This window comes from Ipomoea triloba, chromosome 11, assembly GCF_003576645.1.
Source record: "Ipomoea triloba cultivar NCNSP0323 chromosome 11, ASM357664v1".
Taxonomy (NCBI): domain Eukaryota; kingdom Viridiplantae; phylum Streptophyta; class Magnoliopsida; order Solanales; family Convolvulaceae; genus Ipomoea; species Ipomoea triloba.
This window is the reverse complement of record NC_044926.1, coordinates 7,091,381-7,114,305: the sequence shown is the minus strand read 5'-3', so window position 1 is coordinate 7,114,305 and position 22,925 is coordinate 7,091,381. Positions and strand designations below refer to the sequence as shown.

Below are 22,925 nucleotides of genomic sequence, written 5' to 3'. Positions count from 1 at the left end.
GTTCAGATTCCACATTATCCTGCAAAGTAGCCTGAATAGCAAAAGGAAAAATGTTTTCAGCAAAGCGCACATGGCGACAGATATAGATTTTCCCAGTGTTAAGGTCCATGCAACGGTATCCCCTATATGAGACAGGATAACCTAGGAAGACACAGGGAGCTGACCTATACTCGGATTTGTGTTGGTTGTAGGGTCGGAGATAGGGAAAACACTGACAACCAAAGACACGGAAAAAATTGTAGGAAGGCTGAACATTATATATTTGGAAATGTGGACTTTTAAAGCCTATAGCAGATGAGGGCAAGAAATTAATTAAGAAAGTTGCCGTTTCAAAGGCATAGTCCCAGAATTTAAGGGGTGTGGAGCTTTGTGCTAATAACGCTAACCCGGTTTCAACAATATGGCGGTTGCGACGTTCTACCCTCCCATTTTGTTCGTGCGTATAAGCACATGACCGTCGGTGATTAATACCCAAGGATTGAAAAACAGAGTGGAGTCGTTGGTATTCCCCACCCAAATCAGACTGAATGGCTTTGATAGAACGCGAAAACCGACGTTCTACCATTGCCCGGAACAACGTGAAAATTTTATATATGTCAGATTTTACATGTAGTGGATAAAACCAAGTGTAACGCGAGTAGTCGTCCACGAATAAAACAAAATAACGACAATCTGTACTAGAAATAACAGGGGATGGACCCCAAATATCTGTGAAAATTAAATCTAGTACATTCTGACTGTTATTGGAAACCCTATCTAATGGAAACCTAGCGGACTTTCCAAGATGACAGGCCGAACAAACATCTGACGAACCGACTTTATTTGCTGTGACGGGGCAGTGTTTCAGAACACGGTTTAGAACCTGAGTGTGAGGGTGACCCAAACGCTGGTGCCAAATGGCGGAGGAAGCTCGGGCGGTAAGAAAGGCTGTGTGTTCCCGAGGGACTAAGAGTCTGTATAAACCGCCCGTAGTGAATCGTTTAAGCAGTACCGCCCGGGTTATGCAGTCCTTCACAAGAAAACAGTTTTTATGAAACTCGAAAAACACATTGTTTTCGTTAGTAAACCGATAAACTGAAAGTAAAGGAATAGACAATTTTGGTACGTGAAAGACATTAGACATTTTTAACAAGTGCGAATTGGATTTGATAACCGTGCAACCCACACTGGAAATATCCAAACCTGTACCATTGCCTACTTTCAGCATGTCGCCACCAGAGTACGGATCAGCATGATCAAGCAATTGGGAGTCCGGCGTCGCATGAGAGGTGGCGCCGGTGTCCGGGTACCAAGCCTCCGCCGTCGTCACTGGTGCCGTAGCCTCACCGGAAAAAGTTGCATGGGCTTGCACGACTGGCCGATCATCATACCTTCGAAAACAGGTTACTGCCGTATGGCCATGCGATCTGCATATTTAGCACCTCGGCGTACCGCCTCTCCCGCCGCGACCAGAGTTGCTGTTGGTGTTGTTACCTCGACCGCGCCAGTGTCGGCCACCACGGCCGCCCGCCTGGTTTCGGCCACCATTACCGGAGCCGGCTCCGTTGCGACCTCGACCAGCGTAGAAGGCGGCAGGAGACCCATGCGATGTAGCAGATTCGGCCGGCGTGTAATCATCGGCCTGGATGAACTCTTGGGCCTGAAGTTGGTCAGCCAGCTGCGGCAACGTGATGGGGGTGGCAGCCGCAGTGAGAGTGCCCGCCATGGCACGGAACTCCGGTCGTAAACCACGGAGTACGTACAGAAGCTGTTCGTCGGGTGTGAGCGGACGACCGGCTAGCGACAACGCCTCGACCAACATTTGGGCTTGGCCGAGGTACTCCGCCAGTGTAGAGCTTCCCTGGCGAAGCGTTTGGAACTGACCCAGAAGACTGAGACACCGAGTCCGCGACGTCGATGCCAGCGCCGTAGTGATCGACTCCCACACGGCGCGACTGGTTTCCTTCCCCACCGCGAGATACATAACCTCGCTGGTTAGAGAAGAAACAATTAGGGAGAGAATAGCCTGGTCCTGCTGCACCCATGGGAGATACGCCGGATTGGGCGTTGCAGGCGGCGGAGCGGCGGTGGACGTTTGGGTGGTGACGACGGTCGGCGGTGGACACGGCAACGAACCGTCGAGATATCCTAGCAGCCCTTGGCTGCGTAAGAAGGGGAGAATTTGCGTCCTCCAATAGATGTAATTACGGGAGTTGAGTTTGATTGTGATGGAATGAGTTGCCGCCGACAGAGAGGGCGTCGGCGGCGTGACAGCGGCAAGAGATGGGGTAATTGCTCCATCATTGGCCAGAGAAGTCATCGGCGATTGGTTGGGTTTGGGATGAGAGAGAGGATCCTAACCTAACGCTGATACCAGATGAGTTGATAATTGATCGTAAACAGAATACAACTGAACAGTGTTCCTATATGAGAGATAACACAATTCTCTCCTAGCCTATAGGATCACAGAAATTGACTAAGTTACAATCACTAATAATAACTAGAGTATAATAAACATTTAAATGTCACATGGCTCACATATGTATCATTTTTTGTTGTAACTACTAATTTATTTAATTTAATAATAGTAAAATAGAGTGATCCGCTTCAATTCGTAGGGTTATTTGAATACTCTATTTGTCAACCAATCCTCAAGTAGTTAATATAATTAGCTTCAAACTATTTTTTTTTGACTTAATTATGCCAAATTTGATTGGGACGAGGTTCGAACATAAGACATTTCATAATTTATAAAGTTTAAACTTTAAATAACAAGAATAGATTTGTAATTTTGCAATCTTCACTTTTTAATTTCGTATTCCATCGAACAAAAAGAAAATTATCATTCCAAATTTAAGAGACAAAATTAAAGCCATTAGTTAGGTTTGATTTGTAATTGGTTATCATAGGTGGTGCATTTTATTTTGGTGTTACTAATTAGGAAATTAAAATTGGTATGTTGTATACGTTTGAAATTTTCTCCTTATTTTTTTTTGGGTGATCTATAAACACAATTCCAACAATGTTAAGCATGCTCATGTTGTATTTTAGAAATACATTTGACTAAAATCTAGGCAATGGTCAAGCACTACGCATAATTAATTAAAAGTTAGATTTTGCTTTTGTTTTGGTTTTTTTTTTTCTTTTTCATCGTGTTGTGACATATTTTAGTTTATAGATTTAACAACATTTTCTTAATATGCTATAAGGAGAATGCATGATGAAACGTTTATATCGTTACTAGCTAGAACTCTCAAAATAGAGTTAACCTCAAGTTAACTCGTCCTGTCTCGTTAAAAAGAATATGACGGAATCTAATTTGTCAAACCCATATTAAAGACGGACTTTTTAACACATCTCGCGATCTCACCTAACTCGCGGGCTTGACAGGGCAGGCTAACACATTAGCCAACCTAATTAAATTTTTAAAAAATAGTAATTTATTTCCATTGTTCCAGAGCCCAATAATTATTTCATGAGCCACGTGGTCCACATAGCCAAATACAAAGTATATATTTTAATATATATTATTAAAGGTATGACCACACAATAATTTGCGGCAAAATGTACTATGGACCCGGGTCCACATTCACAATGTTAGAACTCTATGCTCACAATTTTAGATCTCAATATACAAATTACATTACTCAATATTTACAATTTTTGAACTCTATATTCACAATTTTATTATATAGATTCAAAAAGAGTAAATACCCAAAATGGTCCCTCGACTATAGGATAATTCACAAATTAGTCCTCGACTATTGATACGGAGGACCAAATTAGGTAAAATTTGAATAGTTGAGGATTTAATTGGATTCAATCAATAGTCGAGGACTAATTTGTGAATTATGCTATTGTCGATGGACCATTTTGGGCATTTACTCATTCAAAATTGTGTTATATACTATTGAATATAGAGTTATAAAATTGTGAATATAAAGTTATGTAATTGTGAATGAAGGAGTTTATTTTTCTGATGAAGACAGTGGGAAAAGACAGTTGCTATTTTTGTTTATGTATTCTTGATTTATCCGCTAGGTCAGTCTGGTTGGTTCTTTGCGCTTAATTTTGGTGTAGCAGCTATATTTCGATCCATCCTCTTTTTTCAAGGGTTTCATAATTGGACATTGAACCCATTTCATATGATGGGAGTTGCCGGTGTATTGGGCGCTGCCTTGCTATGCGCTATTCATGGTGCTACCGTAGAAAATACGGAGTACTTTATTTGAAGACGGTGATGGTGCAAATACATTCCGCGCTTTTAACCCATCTCAATCTGAAGAAACTTATTCAATGGTTACTGCTAACAGCTTTTGGTCCCAAATCTTTGGGGTTGCTTTTTCCAATAAACGTTGGTTACATTTCTTTATGATATTTGTACCAGTAACCGATTTTTTCAATCACTAGTTTAAATTTCCAGTGTTTAAGGCAGTTATTTGCGGCAAATATGCTATGAACCCGGGTCCACATTCACAATTTTAGAACTCTATATTCACAATTTTAGATCTCAATATACAAAATTACGTTACTCAATATTCACAATTTTTTAAAATTTATATTCACAATTTTTTTTTATATAGATTCAAAAGTTGTGTTATACTGTTGAATATAGAGTTATAAAATTGTGAATATAAAGTTATGTAATTGTGAATATAAATTTTTAAAATGAGTTAATTCCAACAATGGCTCTCCGACTATGTTGATTTTCCAAAATTAATCCTCGACTTTTATTTTAGACAATTTAGGTCACATGACTTTCAAATTCTTTCCAATGTTGGTCATTTCGTTAAATTTTGGTTAACTTGAGGTCAAATGAAGGGGTAAAATTGTCCATTCACCTATTTAGTGTATTATTACTCGTATTTTTCATGTCCTATACGCTGTATATATGAATATAATCTCCGTCGAAATCTCAATCGAAACCATACAATCTCAGTCGAAGTCTCTTCGACTAAGATTATATTCATATATATAGTGTATATGACAGGAGAAATACGAGTAATAATACACTAAACAGGTGAACATGCAATTTTACCCCTTCATTTGACCTCAACTTAACCAAAATTTGACTAAAAGACCAGCATTGGAAAAAATTTGAAAGTCAAGTGACTTAAATTATCCAAATTAAAAGTCAGGAAATAATTTTGAAAAATCAACATAATCGAAGGACAATTGCTGAAATTAACTCTTTTTAAAATTATGAACATAAAATTATAAAATTATGAATATGGACCATGGCATAACAACAGATAATTTGCCTTCCGGACCCTTCTCCAAATCCCAAGTCCCCATTTCGGCCCATTAACCCAAAAAACCTAATACCCTTTACGGCTTTACCTATTTCCCCTAAAATGCCTAATTCTTAAACTCTAATTTCCCCTTCCCAAATTACAATTGCAATTTGCAAACTCAGAAGAGTACCTCGAGAGGAGAGATCAGAGTCGGTCGTCTCCTTCGCAACTCCTCGACGACGGCACTCCACTCCAGTAGTCCAGTCGGCAGTCTCCAGACTCCAGTACAGATAAATAAATTTATTTTCCTGCCTTTTAATTTCATTTATTTTGTTTAATTATTGATGATCTGATCTATGTTAAATACTTGGATTGCTCGAGTGTTAAAACTTTATTATGCATATATCGTATATACTGCCAGTGTATGTGTATCCAATATATATTAAATGCGGCGGGGGAAGGGTGTCCCGTCCACGAAAATTTTCCCGATGGCCCAATATTAAGCTACGGTATTATAAATGAATTGAGGAATATAATGCACTGGCAGTTAGTGATGAAGACGAAATTCTTTTTGGTAGTGTGTCTTTACTGTGTTTAGAGTTGCCAATTTGGAGATCTGCTTCTTTTACAAGTTCTACTGTGTTTATGTGTTATTAGTTTTGATCTAATTATTTTTGTATAATTATGCATCTATGTGTTTTTTTTCTTTTCTTCCAGGATGGCGGAAATCTCAGAATTCAAATATGCTTATTTCATTTCCGGAGCAGAAATAATTCGGATTAAAATCCCTATGACATCTAATAGTTTTAAACCCGAAGCCGAGCTTGTGTTCTCTAATCCATCTCAACCTCTTCCATTAGAAATGGGACTCTTTAGCCACAATCACATTGTATATATGGTTGGGGGCTACCATGGCCGTAGGGCTGTGGGCGTGGACAGCCCTAAGGTTGTGGAGGCGGATGGACTTCAATATTTCGATCGTGTTTATATGTTTGATCCAACCAAGTTCGACGAAATTCCGCTTGAAAACATTAAATCACTTCAGAACTTAAACTTAAACTGTGAACGCATGGTGTATCCTAACGTCATTCGAGCTGAGGATCGGATTTACCTGTTGTCACTGCGTGATTTTTTTTGTGATCATTTGGACATGATCGGACCTGCCTTCGATTTTCAATACTTTGATCCAAACAAGAATTTGGTTAAAACACTGCCACCCCCACCCGTCCTACGTGATTATAAAATGGACCTTGTTCGTCTTGGCGCAGATTGTCATTTTTTCCTTAGAGGTTATATATATGTGTTTATTACAGACGCCGAGACTTGTTTTCAAACATTTAAGTTCAACACCATAAATTCAGATTGGGAGGAATGCGACTCCATGGTGGACAAATTTAAAGAGAAAAATATTCCTTTTCCCTTCTTACATGTTGGCGATATGGGGATTTCGAATGAATTGACTGATAACACTCGGATTCTAGTCGCCCTTAATGGTGATGCTCTGCCCATTGCATATAATGTTCACCTTAGTGACAAGGGTGATATTGATCCTATATCTCATAGGGTTCTAGCTGAACTTTATACTTCGGATTTTGATTTGTATGGCTTAGAAAATGATTGGAAACAATTAGCTGATATGGGAGGCGGAAGGTTTTGTGTGATGTGCTGTGCTTTAGATGAAGTTTTTTTGATATACGGCTTCAAAATTGAGTTTGATCTTGAATGGACCATTCAAAGGAATAAAACTAAAGTGAGTTCGTCATGTATTATTTTCAAAATGGAATTCAATCATAATTACCCCATCCCTTTGAAGCGTTCACTTACCGGTTTCTGTATAGCGTAAGTACACCCCACACCCCACATTCATTCTTCTCATTCATGCTTCTACTTGTGTGAAAAAGCTTATAATTCATTCTTTTGATGTCCTAATTGTTTGTATATTTATTGCCAGCTCTGCTCCGCCTCCTCTTGCATCTCCTAGCTCTGCTCCTCCTCCTCTTGCATCTCCCGACGATGAAGACCAAGACAAGAATGATAGGAAGAGTAAGAGAAAAGGGGGGAGTTTTGTATATTTACTTCCAACTATGACAGCTATGTCAGCTCTGCTCCTCCTCCACCTCATCCGGGGCCGCTGAGTAAGTTTTCTTCTTCTTCTTCTTGCGCTTGTCAACTTTGCCAATTCTCTTTAATGCAACTTGGAAAAACTTTAAAATTTTCATTTGTATGTTTTATTTGCTTAATATAGTAATCAACAGTTTTAATTTATTGGGAACAAAGGGTATGCTTCTTATTTCTTACTGAATGTGAAGTGTTCAAACATTGATAAATGTGTTTCATTCTTTCTTATCTGGCTTTAAGTTGTTCTTGATGGCTTATACATTATACGTATACATATGAATGTAATGTGGTAAATTATAAAGGAAAACTAGCTTTAGCCTTTAGCTACACAAAGTTTGCAATATATATGTAGTGCACATCAAGTAGTGTGTTTATACAAAATGTTTGAATGGAAAGAAGAGTATTACCTTGAAAACTGCTTTCATGTTTCCTAGAATTCTTTTTGCTGTCTTCTTTATTTGTACTGAATGCTCTGATCTTGGTTATGAATATTTTAGATTCCATTTCTTTAACTACTGCCTTTAAACTTAAAAGGATACTTTTTAGTTTCTGTTGATACTCAATCATGGTTGAAGCAACATTTTCAACACGAAGTCGAGCTTGTGTTCTCTAATCCATCTCAACCTCTTCCGGGAGGTATGGGACTCTTTAGCCACAATCACATTGTATATATGGTTGGGGGCTACTTTCACAAAAGGGAGGTGTGCGTGGACAGACCTAAGGTTGTGGATGTGGAAGGATTTCAATATTTCGATCTTGTTTATATGTTTGATCCAACCAAGTTTGACGAAATTCCGCTTGAAAATATTAAACCACTTCAGAACTTAAACTTAAACTGTGATCGCATGGTGGTGTATCCTAACGTCATTCGAGCTGAGGATCGGATTTACCTGTTGTCACTGCGTGATTATTTTTGTCATCATTTTGACATGATCGGACACGCCTTCCATTTTCAATACTTTGATCCAAACAAGAATTTGTTTAAAACCCTGCCACCCCCACCCGTCCTACATGATTCTAAATTAATGGACATGTCTACTCTTGATGCACGGTGTCATTTTTTCCTTAGAGGTTATATATATGTGTTTATTACAGACGCCAAGACTTGTTTTCAAACATCTAAGTTCAACACCATAAATTCAGATTCACAATGGGAGGATTGCAAGTCCATGGTGGACAAATTTAAAGAGAAAAATATTCCTTTTCCCTTCTTACATGTTGGCGATATGGGGATTTCGAATGAATTGGCTGATAACACTTGGATTCTAGTCGCCCTTAATGGTGGTGCTCTGCCCATTGCATATAATGTTCACCTTAGTGACAAGGGTGATATTGATCCTATATCTCATAGGGTTCTGGCTGAACTTCATACTTCGGATGTTCATAAGTATGGCAGAAAAAATGATTGGAAACAATTAGCTGATATGGGAGGTGGAAGGTTTTGTGTGATGTGCTGTGCTTTAGATGAAGATTTTTTGATATACGGCTTCGAAATTGATTTTGAACTTGAATGGACCATTCAAAGTGATAAAACTAAAGTGAGTTCGTCATCTATTATTTTCAAAATGGAATTCGATCATAATTACCCCATCCCTTTGGAGAGTCAACTTACCGGTTTCTGTATAGCGTAAGTACACCCCACACCCCACATTCATTCTTCTCATTCATGCTTCTACTTGTGTGAAAAAGCTTATAATTCATTCTTTTGATGTCCTAATTGTTTGTATATTTATTGCCAGCTCTGCTCCGCCTCCTCTTGCATCTCCTAGCTCTGCTCCTCCTCCTCTTGTATCTCCCGACAGTGAAGACCAAGACAAGAATGATAGGAAGAGTAAGAGAAAATGGGGGAGTGGATTGTTTGTATATTTACTTCCAACTATGTCAGCTCTGCTCCTCCACCTCATCTGGGGCCGCTGAGTAAGTTTTCTTCTTCTTCTTCTTGCGCTTGTCAACTTTGCCAATTCTCTTTAATGCAACTTGGAAAAACTTTAAAATTTTCATTTGTATGTTTTATTTGCTTAATATAGTAATCAACAGTTTTAATTTATTGGGAACAAAGGGTATGCTTCTTATTTCTTACTGAATGTGAAGTGTTCAAACATTGATAAATGTGTTTCATTCTTTCTTATCTGGCTTAGTTGTTCTTGATGTCTTATACATTATATGTATACATATGTACGTAATGTGGTAAATTATAAAGGAAAACTAGCTTTAGCTACACAAAGTTTGCAATATATATCTAGTGCACATCAAGTAGTGTGTGTATACAAAATGTTTGAATGGAAAGAAGAAGATTACCTTGAAAACTGCTTTCTTGTTTCCTGGAATTCTTTTTGCTGTCTTCTTTGTACTGAATGCTCTGATCTTGGGGGAGCAATCTTCTGGAGCTGTTCCATTTGGAACTATGTTTGCTTACGGTTTGGTATCTCAGTTCCATTAGTGTTTGTAGGCAGTTATTTAGGTTATAAAAATTCAGCTATGGAAGACCCTGTAAAGACGAATAAGATCACATGAAACCTGCCTTTTCGATCTATTCTTTCTTTTTGGGGTGTTTTCATTGAGCTGTTTTTCATCTTGAAATCCATATGGCTGAACCAGTTAGTTTTGCTACATCTTTGGTTTGGTTTTCATAGTTTTCCTGATCTTGTTGATCGATCACATGCGCAGAGTTAACTGTTGTGCTCTGCTAATTGCAGGCTTGCAGTGTGGTGGAGGGCCTATCTGACTGCCGGTCCCTTAGTTGTATACTCACCAAGTTGGAAATTACAAAGCTGGTCTCAGGCATGTTATATTTCGGCTACATGTTGATTGAGTCATATGCCTTGTTCGTTTAAACCGGGACAATTGGCTTTTATGCATGCATGCTTGCTTCTGGTTTGTTTGTAAGATATACTCTGTCTGTGAAGATTGACTGATGGCAACAAAGTACGTACTCAATTACTAGTGATGAAGTTGATTGATAAGCATTTTCTTGTCTTAGGATTTGTGAACTTGTGGATTAATATATGGAACATGCATGCTCTGATCTTGGTTATGAATATTTTAGATTCCATTTCTTTAACTACTGCCTTTAAACATAAAAAGGATACTTTTTAGTTTCTGTTGATACTCAATCATAATGTCCAGTTTAAGATTCAGACTATGATATGTTAATAGTAAACTTCCCCGCTCCTTCCGGGGATTCGGAAGGCACGGGAGCTTGCCCAGGGGAATCATCACTTGAGGGTATTGATGGCCTAGGGAGAATCATCACTTGAGGGAATTGAATTCGGGTTCTCCAAAAATTCATCCACTTGTCACTTGAGCTACCCGATTGGGTTACATAAATTGTTAACTGATTTAAAAGAAAAATATGTCAATCTTAATATGACAAAGTCTTTTTGGCCATTTACATAATATTCTTCCTTTTATAAAATGTTTTAGTTGAGATCAAGATTATTGTCAACTGCAACAATCTGGCAAAGCATATTTTTTTAGAAAAATAAGACTAATTGGAAATAACTTACCATAAAAATCATATCAAATTGGGGCCCACTCCTTTTAAAAAATAAATAAAACAATAAAAACTTAACAAGTAGTAAAAAAAAAACAAATACTCAAAAAAAAAAAAAAGAATTAACAATTTTCGTCAAATGAAATTAAATTTGACATTTCTCATTTATTTAATATTACCATTAATATACATCATTCTTTTTTGTCAATTTAACATTTAAAAAGAAATCTTTAATTAGTAAAATAAAATAAGAAATGATGAGTTTTTTTTTAACTACAATCTAATCTATATGTTTAACATAATTATATCAATATCTTTAATGGGGATGTGACTCGAACATGTGACTTTTCGTTTGAAACAAAAACAATAATGTTATCAAATTACAAGATATTTAAGCCCTTTTTGGTAAAATAATTAGCCTATATGTTAATTTTGACTTATTTGACCACTATTAGTTATTTGACTTGGTTAAAAAATCAATATAAATGTTTGGTTAATCAACCATTTGTAACTCCAAAATGCTAAAATTAAAAAAGCTAATAAAAGCAACTTTTTTAATTAGCTTTTTTAGAAAAGAAATTATACCAAACAACTATCAGCTAGCAACTAATTATTTCATGAGCCACGTGGTCCACATAGCCAAATACAAAGTATATATTTTTAATATAGCTTATTAAAGGTATGACCACGCAATAATTTGCGGCAAAATATGCTATGGACCCGGGTCCACATTCAAAATGTTAGAACTCTATGTTCACAATTTTAGATCTCAATATACAAATTACATTACTCAATATTTACAATTTTTGAACTCTATATTCACAATTTTATTATATAGATTCAAAAAGAGTAAATACCCAAAATGGTCCCTCGACTATAGGATAATTCACAAATTAGTCCTCGAATATTGATACGGAGGACCAAATTAGGTAAAATTTGAATAGTTGAGGATTTAATTGGATTCAATCAATAGTCGATGACTAATTTGTGAATTATGCTATAGTCGATGGACCATTTTGGGTATTCACTCATTCAAAAATTGTGTTATATACTATTGAATATAGAGTTATAAATTTGTGAATATAAAGTTATGTAATTGTGAATGAAGGAGTTTATTTTTCTGATGAAGACAGTTGCTATTTTCGTTTATGTATTCTTGATTTATCCGCTAGGTCAGTGTGGTTGGTTCTTTGCGCTTAGTTTTGGTGTAGCAGCTATATTTCGATCCATCCTCTTTTTTCAAGGGTTTCATAATTGGACATTGAACCCATTTCATATGATGGGAGTTGCCGGTGTATTGGGCGCTGCCTTGCTATGCGCTATTCATGGTGCTACCGTAGAAAATACGGAGTACTTTATTTGAAGACGGTGATGGTGCAAATACATTCCGCGCTTTTAACCCATCTCAATCTGAAGAAACTTATTCAATGGTTACTGCTAACAGCTTTTGGTCCCAAATCTTTGGGGTTGCTTTTTCCAATAAACGTTGGTTACATTTCTTTATGTTATTTGTACTAGTAACCGATTTTTTCAATCACTAGTTTAAATTTCCAGTGTTTAAGGCAGTTATTTGCGGCAAATATGCTATGACCCCGGGTCCACATTCACAATTTTAGAACTCTATGTTCACAATTTTAGATCTCAATATACAAAATTATGTTACTCAATATTCGCAATTTTTTAAAATTTATATTCACAATTTTTTTATATAGATTCAAAAGTTGTGTTATACTGTTGAATATAGAGTTATAAAATTGTGAATATAAAGTTATGTAATTGTGAATATAAATTTTTAAAATGAGTTAATTCCAGCCATGGCCCTCCGACTATGTTGATTTTCCAAAATTAATTCTCGACTTTTATTTTAGACAATTTAGGTCACATGACTTTCAAATTCTTTCCAATGTTGGTCATTTCGTTAAATTTTGGTTAACTTGAGGTCAAATGAAGGGGTAAAATTGTCCATTCACCTATTTAGTGTATTATTACTCGTATTTTTCATGTCCTATACGCTGTATATATGAATATAATCTCCGTCGAAATCTCAATCGAAACCATACAATCTCAGTCGAAGTCTCTTCGACTAAGATTATATTCATATATATAGTGTATATGACAGGAGAAATACGAGTAATAATACACTAAACAGGTGAACATGCAATTTTACCCCTTCATTTGACCTCAACTTAACCAAAATTTGACTAAAAGACCAGCATTGGAAAAAATTTGAAAGTCAAGTGACTTAAATTATCCAAATTAAAAGTCAGGAAATAATTTTGAAAAATCAACATAATCGAAGGACAATTGCTGAAATTAACTCTTTTTAAAATTATGAACATAAAATTATAAAATTATGAATATGGACCATGGCATAACAACAGATAATTTGCCTTCCGGACCCTTCTCCAAATCCCAAGTCCCCATTTCGGCCCATTAACCCAAAAAACCTAATACCCTTTACGGCTTTACCTATTTCCCCTAAAATGCCTAATTCTTAAACTCTAATTTCCCCTTCCCAAATTACAATTGCAATTTGCAAACTCAGAAGAGTACCTCGAGACGAGAGATCAGAGTCGGTCGTCTCCTTCGCAACTCCTCCACTCCAGTAGTCCAGTCGGCAGTCTCCAGACTCCAGTACAGATAAATAAATTTATTTTCCTGCCTTTTAATTTCATTTATTTTGTTTAATTATTGATGATCTGATCTATGTTAAATACTTGGATTGCTCGAGTGTTAAAACTTTATTATGCATATATCGTATATACTGCCAGTGTATGTGTATCCAATATATATTAAATGCGGCGGGGGAAGGGTGTCCCGTCCACGAAAATTTTCCCGATGGCCCAATATTAAGCTACGGTATTATAAATGAATTGAGGAATATAATGCACTGGCAGTTAGTGATGAAGACGAAATTCTTTTTGGTAGTGTGTCTTTACTGTGTTTAGAGTTGCCAATTTGGAGATCTGCTTCTTTTACAAATTCTACTGTGTTTATGTGTTATTAGTTTTGATCTAATTATTTTTGTATAATTATGCATCTATGTGTTTTTTTTTTTTTCTTCCAGGATGGCGGAAATCTCAGAATTCAAATATGCTTATTTCATTTCCGGAGTAGAAATAATTCGGATTAAAATCCCTATGACATCTAATAGTTTTAAACACGAAGTCGAGCTTGTGTTCTCTAATCCATCTCAACCTCTTCCAAGAGGTATGGGACTCTTTAGCCACAATCACATTGTATATATGGTTGGGGGCTACTTTCACAAAAGGGAGGTGTGCGTGGACAGACCTAAGGTTGTGGATGTGGATGGACTTCAATATTTCGATCTTGTTTATATGTTTGATCCAACCAAGTTTGAAGAAATTCCGCTTGAAAATATTAAACCACTTCAGAACTTAAACTGTGATTGCATGATGTATCCTAACGTCATTCGAGCTGAGGATCGGATTTACCTGTTGTCACTGCCTGATTATTTTGGTCATAATTTTGACATGATCGGACACGCCTTCCATTTTCAATACTTTGATCCAAACAAGAATTTGTTTAAAACCCTGCCACCCCCACCCGTCCTACGTGATTATAATTTAATGAACATGGTTAGTCTTGATGCACGGTGTCATTTTTTCCTTAGAGGTTATATATATGTGTTTATTACAGACGCCAAGACTTGTTTTCAAACATCTAAGTTCAACACCATAAATTCAGATTCACAATGGGAGGATTGCAAGTCCATGGTGGACAAATTTAAAGAGAAAAATATTCCTTTTCCCTTCTTACATGTTGGCGATATGGGGATTTCGAATGAATTGGCTGATAACACTTGGATTCTAGTCGCCCTTAATGGTGGTGCTCTGCCCATTGCATATAATGTTCACCTTAGTGACAAGGGTGATATTGATCCTATATCTCATAGGGTTCTGGCTGAACTTCATACTTCGGATGTTCATAAGTATGGCAGAAAAAATGATTGGAAACAATTAGCTGATATGGGAGGTGGAAGGTTTTGTGTGATGTGCTGTGCTTTAGATGAAGATTTTTTGATATACGGCTTCGAAATTGATTTTGAACTTGAATGGACCATTCAAAGTGATAAAACTAAAGTGAGTTCGTCATCTATTATTTTCAAAATGGAATTCGATCATAATTACCCCATCCCTTTGGAGAGTCAACTTACCGGTTTCTGTATAGCGTAAGTACACCCCACACCCCACATTCATTCTTCTCATTCATGCTTCTACTTGTGTGAAAAAGCTTATAATTCATTCTTTTGATGTCCTAATTGTTTGTATATTTATTGCCAGCTCTGCTCCGCCTCCTCTTGCATCTCCTAGCTCTGCTCCTCCTCCTCTTGTATCTCCCGACAGTGAAGACCAAGACAAGAATGATAGGAAGAGTAAGAGAAAATGGGGGAGTGGATTGTTTGTATATTTACTTCCAACTATGTCAGCTCTGCTCCTCCACCTCATCTGGGGCCGCTGAGTAAGTTTTCTTCTTCTTCTTCTTGCGCTTGTCAACTTTGCCAATTCTCTTTAATGCAACTTGGAAAAACTTTAAAATTTTCATTTGTATGTTTTATTTGCTTAATATAGTAATCAACAGTTTTAATTTATTGGGAACAAAGGGTATGCTTCTTATTTCTTACTGAATGTGAAGTGTTCAAACATTGATAAATGTGTTTCATTCTTTCTTATCTGGCTTAGTTGTTCTTGATGTCTTATACATTATATGTATACATATGTACGTAATGTGGTAAATTATAAAGGAAAACTAGCTTTAGCTACACAAAGTTTGCAATATATATCTAGTGCACATCAAGTAGTGTGTGTATACAAAATGTTTGAATGGAAAGAAGAAGATTACCTTGAAAACTGCTTTCTTGTTTCCTGGAATTCTTTTTGCTGTCTTCTTTGTACTGAATGCTCTGATCTTGGGGGAGCAATCTTCTGGAGCTGTTCCATTTGGAACTATGTTTGCTTACGGTTTGGTATCTCAGTTCCATTAGTGTTTGTAGGCAGTTATTTAGGTTATAAAAATTCAGCTATGGAAGACCCTGTAAAGACGAATAAGATCACATGAAACCTGCCTTTTCGATCTATTCTTTCTTTTTGGGGTGTTTTCATTGAGCTGTTTTTCATCTTGAAATCCATATGGCTGAACCAGTTAGTTTTGCTACATCTTTGGTTTGGTTTTCATAGTTTTCCTGATCTTGTTGATCGATCACATGCGCAGAGTTAACTGTTGTGCTCTGCTAATTGCANTTTTTGGGGTGTTTTCATTGAGCTGTTTTTCATCTTGAAATCCATATGGCTGAACCAGTTAGTTTTGCTACATCTTTGGTTTGGTTTTCATAGTTTTCCTGATCTTGTTGATCGATCACATGCGCAGAGTTAACTGTTGTGCTCTGCTAATTGCAGGCTTGCAGTGTGGTGGAGGGCCTATCTGACTGCCGGTCCCTTAGTTGTATACTCACCAAGTTGGAAATTACAAAGCTGGTCTCAGGCATGTTATATTTCGGCTACATGTTGATTGAGTCATATGCCTTGTTCGTTTAAACCGGGACAATTGGCTTTTATGCATGCATGCTTGCTTCTGGTTTGTTTGTAAGATATACTCTGTCTGTGAAGATTGACTGATGGCAACAAAGTACGTACTCAATTACTAGTGATGAAGTTGATTGATAAGCATTTTCTTGTCTTAGGATTTGTGAACTTGTGGATTAATATATGGAACATGCATGCTCTGATCTTGGTTATGAATATTTTAGATTCCATTTCTTTAACTACTGCCTTTAAACATAAAAAGGATACTTTTTAGTTTCTGTTGATACTCAATCATAATGTCCAGTTTAAGATTCAGACTATGATATGTTAATAGTAAACTTCCCCGCTCCTTCCGGGGATTCGGAAGGCACGGGAGCTTGCCCAGGGGAATCATCACTTGAGGGTATTGATGGCCTAGGGAGAATCATCACTTGAGGGAATTGAATTCGGGTTCTCCAAAAATTCATCCACTTGTCACTTGAGCTACCCGATTGGGTTACATAAATTGTTAACTGATTTAAAAGAAAAATATGTCAATCTTAATATGACAAAGTCTTTTTGGCCATTTACATAATATTCTTCCTTTTATAAAAAGTCTTTTTGGCCATTTACATAATATTCTTCCTTTTATAAAATGTTTTAGTTGAGATCAAGATTATTGTCAACTGCAACAATCTGGCAAAGCATATTATTTTAGAAAAAGAAGACTAATTGGAAATAACTTACCATAAAAATCATATCAAATTGGGGCCCACTCCTTTTAAAAAATAAATAAAACAATAAAAACTTAACAAGTAGTAAAAAAAAAACAAATACTCAAAAAAAAAAAAAAGAATTAACAATTTTCGTCAAATGAAATTAAATTTGACATTTCTCATTTATTTAATATTACCATTAATATACATCATTCTTTTTTGTCAATTTAACATTTAAAAAGAAATCTTTAATTAGTAAAATAAAATAAGAAATGATGAGTTTTTTTTTAACTACAATCTAATCTATATGTTTAACATAATTATATCAATATCTTTAATGGGGATGTGACTCGAACATGTGACTTTTCGTTTGAAACAAAAACAATAATGTTATCAAATTACAAGATATTTAAGCCCTTTTTGGTAAAATAATTAGCCTATATGTTAATTTTGACTTATTTGACCACTATTAGTTATTTGACTTGGTTAAAAAATCAATATAAATGTTTGGTTAATCAACCATTTGTAACTCCAAAATGCTAAAATTAAAAAAGCTAATAAAAGCAACTTTTTTAATTAGCTTTTTTAGAAAAGAAATTATACCAAACAACTATCAGCTAGCAACTAATTATTTCATGAGCCACGTGGTCCACATAGCCAAATACAAAGTATATATTTTTAATATAGCTTATTAAAGGTATGACCACGCAATAATTTGCGGCAAAATATGCTATGGACCCGGGTCCACATTCAAAATGTTAGAACTCTATGTTCACAATTTTAGATCTCAATATACAAATTACATTACTCAATATTTACAATTTTTGAACTCTATATTCACAATTTTATTATATAGATTCAAAAAGAGTAAATACCCAAAATGGTCCCTCGACTATAGGATAATTCACAAATTAGTCCTCGAATATTGATACGGAGGACCAAATTAGGTAAAATTTGAATAGTTGAGGATTTAATTGGATTCAATCAATAGTCGATGACTAATTTGTGAATTATGCTATAGTCGATGGACCATTTTGGGTATTCACTCATTCAAAAATTGTGTTATATACTATTGAATATAGAGTTATAAATTTGTGAATATAAAGTTATGTAATTGTGAATGAAGGAGTTTATTTTTCTGATGAAGACAGTTGCTATTTTCGTTTATGTATTCTTGATTTATCCGCTAGGTCAGTGTGGTTGGGTTTATGTATTCTTGATTTATCCGCTAGGTCAGTGTGGTTGGTTCTTTGCGCTTAGTTTTGGTGTAGCAGCTATATTTCGATCCATCCTCTTTTTTCAAGGGTTTCATAATTGGACATTGAACCCATTTCATATGATGGGAGTTGCCGGTGTATTGGGCGCTGCCTTGCTATGCGCTATTCATGGTGCTACCGTAGAAAATACGGAGTACTTTATTTGAAGACGATGATGGTGCAAATACATTCCGCGCTTTTAACCCATCTCAATCTGAAGAAACTTATTCAATGGTTACTGCTAACAGCTTTTGGTCCCAAATCTTTGGGGTTGCTTTTTCCAATAAACGTTGGTTACATTTCTTTATGTTATTTGTACTAGTAACCGATTTTTTCAATCACTAGTTTAAATTTCCAGTGTTTAAGGCAGTTATTTGCGGCAAATATGCTATGACCCCGGGTCCACATTCACAATTTTAGAACTCTATGTTCACAATTTTAGATCTCAATATACAAAATTATGTTACTCAATATTCGCAATTTTTTAAAATTTATATTCACAATTTTTTTATATAGATTCAAAAGTTGTGTTATACTGTTGAATATAGAGTTATAAAATTGTGAATATAAAGTTATGTAATTGTGAATATAAATTTTTAAAATGAGTTAATTCCAGCCATGGCCCTCCGACTATGTTGATTTTCCAAAATTAATTCTCGACTTTTATTTTAGACAATTTAGGTCACATGACTTTCAAATTCTTTCCAATGTTGGTCATTTCGTTAAATTTTGGTTAACTTGAGGTCAAATGAAGGGGTAAAATTGTCCATTCACCTATTTAGTGTATTATTACTCGTATTTTTCATGTCCTATACGCTGTATATATGAATATAATCTCCGTCGAAATCTCAATCGAAACCATATAATCTCAGTCGAAGTCTCTTCGACTAAGATTATATTCATATATATAGTGTATATGACAGGAGAAATACGAGTAATAATACACTAAATAGGTGAACGGGCAATTTTACCCCTTCATTTGACCTCAACTTAACCAAAGTTTGACTAAAAGACCAGCATTGGAAAGAATTCGAAAGTCAAGGAACTTAAATTGTCCAAATTAAAAGTCAGGAAATAATTTTGAAAAATCAAAATAATCGAAGGACAATTGCTGGAATTAACTCTTTTTAAAATTGTGAACATAAAATTATAAAATTATGAATATGGACCATAGCATAACAACAGATAATTTGCCTTCCGGACCCTTCTCCAAATCCCAAGTCCCCATTTCGGCCCATTAACCCAAAAAACCTAATACCCTTTACGAATTACGACTTTACCCATTTCCCCTAAAATGCCTAAATCTTAAACTCTAATTTCCCCTTCCCAAATTACAATTGCAATTTGCAAACTCAGAAGAGTACCTCGAGACGAGAGATCAGAGTCGGTCGTCTCCTTCGCAACTCCTCCACTCCAGTAGTCCAGTCGGCAGTCTCCAGACTCCAGTACAGATAAATAAATTTATTTTCCTGCCTTTTAATTTCATTTATTTTGTTTAATTATTGATGATCTGATCTATGTTAAATACTTGGATTGCTCGAGTGTTAAAACTTTATTATGCATATATCGTATATACTGCCAGTGTATGTGCATCCAATATATATTAAATGCGGCGGGGGAAGGGTGTCCCGTCCACGAAAATTTTCCCGATGGCCCAATATTAAGCTACGGTATTATAAATGAATTGAGGAATATAATGCACTGGCAGTTAGTGATGAAGACGAAATTCTTTTTGGTAGTGTGTCTTTACTGTGTTTAGAGTTGCCAATTTGGAGATCTGCTTCTTTTACAAATTCTACTGTGTTTATATGTGTTATTAGTTTTGATCTAATTATTTTTGTATAATTATGCATCTATGTGTTTTTTTTTTTTTCTTCCAGGATGGCGGAAATCTCAGAATTCAAATATGCTTATTTCATTTCCGGAGTAGAAATAATTCGGATTAAAATCCCTATGACATCTAATAGTTTTAAACACGAAGTCGAGCTTGTGTTCTCTAATCCATCTCAACCTCTTCCAAGAGGTATGGGACTCTTTAGCCACAATCACATTGTATATATGGTTGGGGGCTACTTTTTCAAAAGGGATGTGTGCGTGGACAGACCTAAGGTTGTGGATGTGGATGGACTTCAATATTTCGATCTTGTTTATATGTTTGATCCAACCAAGTTTGAAGAAATTCCGCTTGAAAATATTAAACCACTTCAGAACTTAAACTGTGATTGCATGATTAATCCTAACGTCATTCGAGCTGAGGATCGGATTTACCTGTTGTCACTGCGTGATTATTTTTGTCATAATTTTGACATGATCGGACACGCCTTCCATTTTCAATGTCATAATTTTGACATGATCGGACACGCCTTCCATTTTCAATACTTTAATTTTGACATGATCGGACACGCCTTCCATTTTCAATACTTTGATCTTGACATGATCGGACACGCCTTCCATTTTCAATACTTTGATCCAAACAAGAATTTGCACGCCTTCCATTTTCAATACTTTGATCCAAACAAGAATTTGTTTAAAACCCTGCCACCCCCACCCGTCCTACGTGATTATAATTTAATGAACATGGGTAGTCTTGATGCACGGTGTCATTTTTTCCTTAGAGGTTATATATATGTGTTTATTACAGACGCCAAGACTTGTTTTCAAACATCTAAGTTCAACACCATAAATTCAGATTCACAATGGGAGGATTGCAAGTCCATGGTGGACAAATTTAAAGAGAAAAATATTCCTTTTCCCTTCTTACATGTTGGCGATATGGGGATTTCGAATGAATTGGCTGATAACACTTGGATTCTAGTCGCCCTTAATGGTGGTGCTCTGCCCATTGCATATAATGTTCACCTTAGTGACAAGGGTGATATTGATCCTATATCTCATAGGGTTCTGGCTGAACTTCATACTTCGGATGTTCATAAGTATGGCAGAAAAAATGATTGGAAACAATTAGCTGATATGGGAGGTGGAAGGTTTTGTGTGATGTGCTGTGCTTTAGATGAAGATTTTTTGATATACGGCTTCGAAATTGATTTTGAACTTGAATGGACCATTCAAAGTGATAAAACTAAAGTGAGTTCGTCATCTATTATTTTCAAAATGGAATTCGATCATAATTACCCCATCCCTTTGGAGAGTCAACTTACCGGTTTCTGTATAGCGTAAGTACACCCCACACCCCACATTCATTCTTCTCATTCATGCTTCTACTTGTGTGAAAAAGCTTATAATTCATTCTTTTGATGTCCTAATTGTTTGTATATTTATTGCCAGCTCTGCTCCGCCTCCTCTTGCATCTCCTAGCTCTGCTCCTCCTCCTCTTGTATCTCCCGACAGTGAAGACCAAGACAAGAATGATAGGAAGAGTAAGAGAAAATGGGGGAGTGGATTGTTTGTATATTTACTTCCAACTATGTCAGCTCTGCTCCTCCACCTCATCTGGGGCCGCTGAGTAAGTTTTCTTCTTCTTCTTCTTGCGCTTGTCAACTTTGCCAATTCTCTTTAATGCAACTTGGAAAAACTTTAAAATTTTCATTTGTATGTTTTATTTGCTTAATATAGTAATCAACAGTTTTAATTTATTGGGAACAAAGGGTATGCTTCTTATTTCTTACTGAATGTGAAGTGTTCAAACATTGATAAATGTGTTTCATTCTTTCTTATCTGGCTTAGTTGTTCTTGATGTCTTATACATTATATGTATACATATGTACGTAATGTGGTAAATTATAAAGGAAAACTAGCTTTAGCTACACAAAGTTTGCAATATATATCTAGTGCACATCAAGTAGTGTGTGTATACAAAATGTTTGAATGGAAAGAAGAAGATTACCTTGAAAACTGCTTTCTTGTTTCCTGGAATTCTTTTTGCTGTCTTCTTTGTACTGAATGCTCTGATCTTGGGGGAGCAATCTTCTGGAGCTGTTCCATTTGGAACTATGTTTGCTTACGGTTTGGTATCTCAGTTCCATTAGTGTTTGTAGGCAGTTATTTAGGTTATAAAAATTCAGCTATGGAAGACCCTGTAAAGACGAATAAGATCACATGAAACCTGCCTTTTCGATCTATTCTTTCTTTTTGGGGTGTTTTCATTGAGCTGTTTTTCATCTTGAAATCCATATGGCTGAACCAGTTAGTTTTGCTACATCTTTGGTTTGGTTTTCATAGTTTTCCTGATCTTGTTGATCGATCACATGCGCAGAGTTAACTGTTGTGCTCTGCTAATTGCAGGCTTGCAGTGTGGTGGAGGGCCTATCTGACTGCCGGTCCCTTAGTTGTATACTCACCAAGTTGGAAATTACAAAGCTGGTCTCAGGCATGTTATATTTCGGCTACATGTTGATTGAGTCATATGCCTTGTTCGTTTAAACCGGGACAATTGGCTTTTATGCATGCATGCTTGCTTCTGGTTTGTTTGTAAGATATACTCTGTCTGTGAAGATTGACTGATGGCAACAAAGTACGTACTCAATTACTAGTGATGAAGTTGATTGATAAGCATTTTCTTGTCTTAGGATTTGTGAACTTGTGGATTAATATATGGAACATGCATGCTCTGATCTTGGTTATGAATATTTTAGATTCCATTTCTTTAA

At 36.0% G+C, this 22,925-nt stretch overlaps 3 protein-coding genes across 6 annotated transcripts; all 3 read left to right on the top strand.

The window, feature by feature from the left end:
- The first annotated feature begins 5,355 nt into the window (after positions 1–5,355).
- Positions 5,356–10,392, top strand: LOC115996727. The gene is made up of 4 exons (XM_031236103.1): positions 5,356–5,497; positions 5,931–7,052; positions 9,071–9,248; positions 10,028–10,392. Exons 2-3 carry the CDS (start codon positions 5,932–5,934, stop codon positions 9,246–9,248), a joined length of 1,299 nt encoding a protein of 432 aa, XP_031091963.1. The 5' UTR covers positions 5,356–5,497; position 5,931; the 3' UTR covers positions 10,028–10,392.
- Positions 10,393–13,329: 2,937 nt separating this feature from the next.
- On the top strand, positions 13,330–16,606 carry LOC115995682. The gene is made up of 5 exons (XM_031234787.1): positions 13,330–13,458; positions 13,892–14,034; positions 14,533–15,016; positions 15,129–15,306; positions 16,242–16,606. Exons 2-4 carry the CDS (start codon positions 13,893–13,895, stop codon positions 15,304–15,306), a joined length of 804 nt encoding a protein of 267 aa, XP_031090647.1. The 5' UTR covers positions 13,330–13,458; position 13,892; the 3' UTR covers positions 16,242–16,606.
- A 3,005-nt stretch (positions 16,607–19,611) lies between these two features.
- LOC115995597 lies at positions 19,612–22,925 on the top strand. 4 transcript variants are annotated; one of them, XR_004093533.1, is made up of 5 exons: positions 19,612–19,763; positions 20,199–20,653; positions 20,822–21,402; positions 21,604–21,781; positions 22,561–22,925. XR_004093533.1 is itself a non-coding variant. In XM_031234684.1 (5 exons), exons 2-4 carry the CDS (start codon positions 20,200–20,202, stop codon positions 21,779–21,781), a joined length of 804 nt encoding a protein of 267 aa, XP_031090544.1. In that variant the 5' UTR covers positions 19,612–19,763; position 20,199; the 3' UTR covers positions 22,561–22,925. The 4 variants fall into 4 exon arrangements, 3 of the variants coding, with proteins under 3 accessions (XP_031090544.1, XP_031090543.1, XP_031090541.1); XM_031234684.1 differs by having other exon boundaries at positions 20,199–20,341; positions 21,008–21,491; XM_031234683.1 differs by having other exon boundaries at positions 20,199–20,341; positions 20,960–21,491.

Bases quoted from the DNA above. Each gene is read 5' to 3' on its own strand.
- LOC115995682 (XM_031234787.1), top strand. From the start codon at position 13,893: ATGGCGGAAATCTCAGAATTCAAATATGCTTATTTCATTTCCGGAGTA. The intron at 14,035-14,532 runs GTATGGGACTCT...CCATAAATTCAG, and splicing joins ATCTCAACCTCTTCCAAGAG to ATTCACAATGGGAGGATTGC. The intron at 15,017-15,128 runs GTAAGTACACCC...ATTTATTGCCAG, and splicing joins CTTACCGGTTTCTGTATAGC to CTCTGCTCCGCCTCCTCTTG.
- LOC115995597 (XM_031234681.1), top strand. From the start codon at position 20,200: ATGGCGGAAATCTCAGAATTCAAATATGCTTATTTCATTTCCGGAGTA. The intron at 20,654-20,821 runs GTCATAATTTTG...TCCATTTTCAAT, and splicing joins ACACGCCTTCCATTTTCAAT to ACTTTGATCCAAACAAGAAT. The intron at 21,492-21,603 runs GTAAGTACACCC...ATTTATTGCCAG, and splicing joins CTTACCGGTTTCTGTATAGC to CTCTGCTCCGCCTCCTCTTG.
- LOC115996727 (XM_031236103.1), top strand. From the start codon at position 5,932: ATGGCGGAAATCTCAGAATTCAAATATGCTTATTTCATTTCCGGAGCA. The intron at 7,053-9,070 runs GTAAGTACACCC...ATTTATTGCCAG, and splicing joins CTTACCGGTTTCTGTATAGC to CTCTGCTCCGCCTCCTCTTG.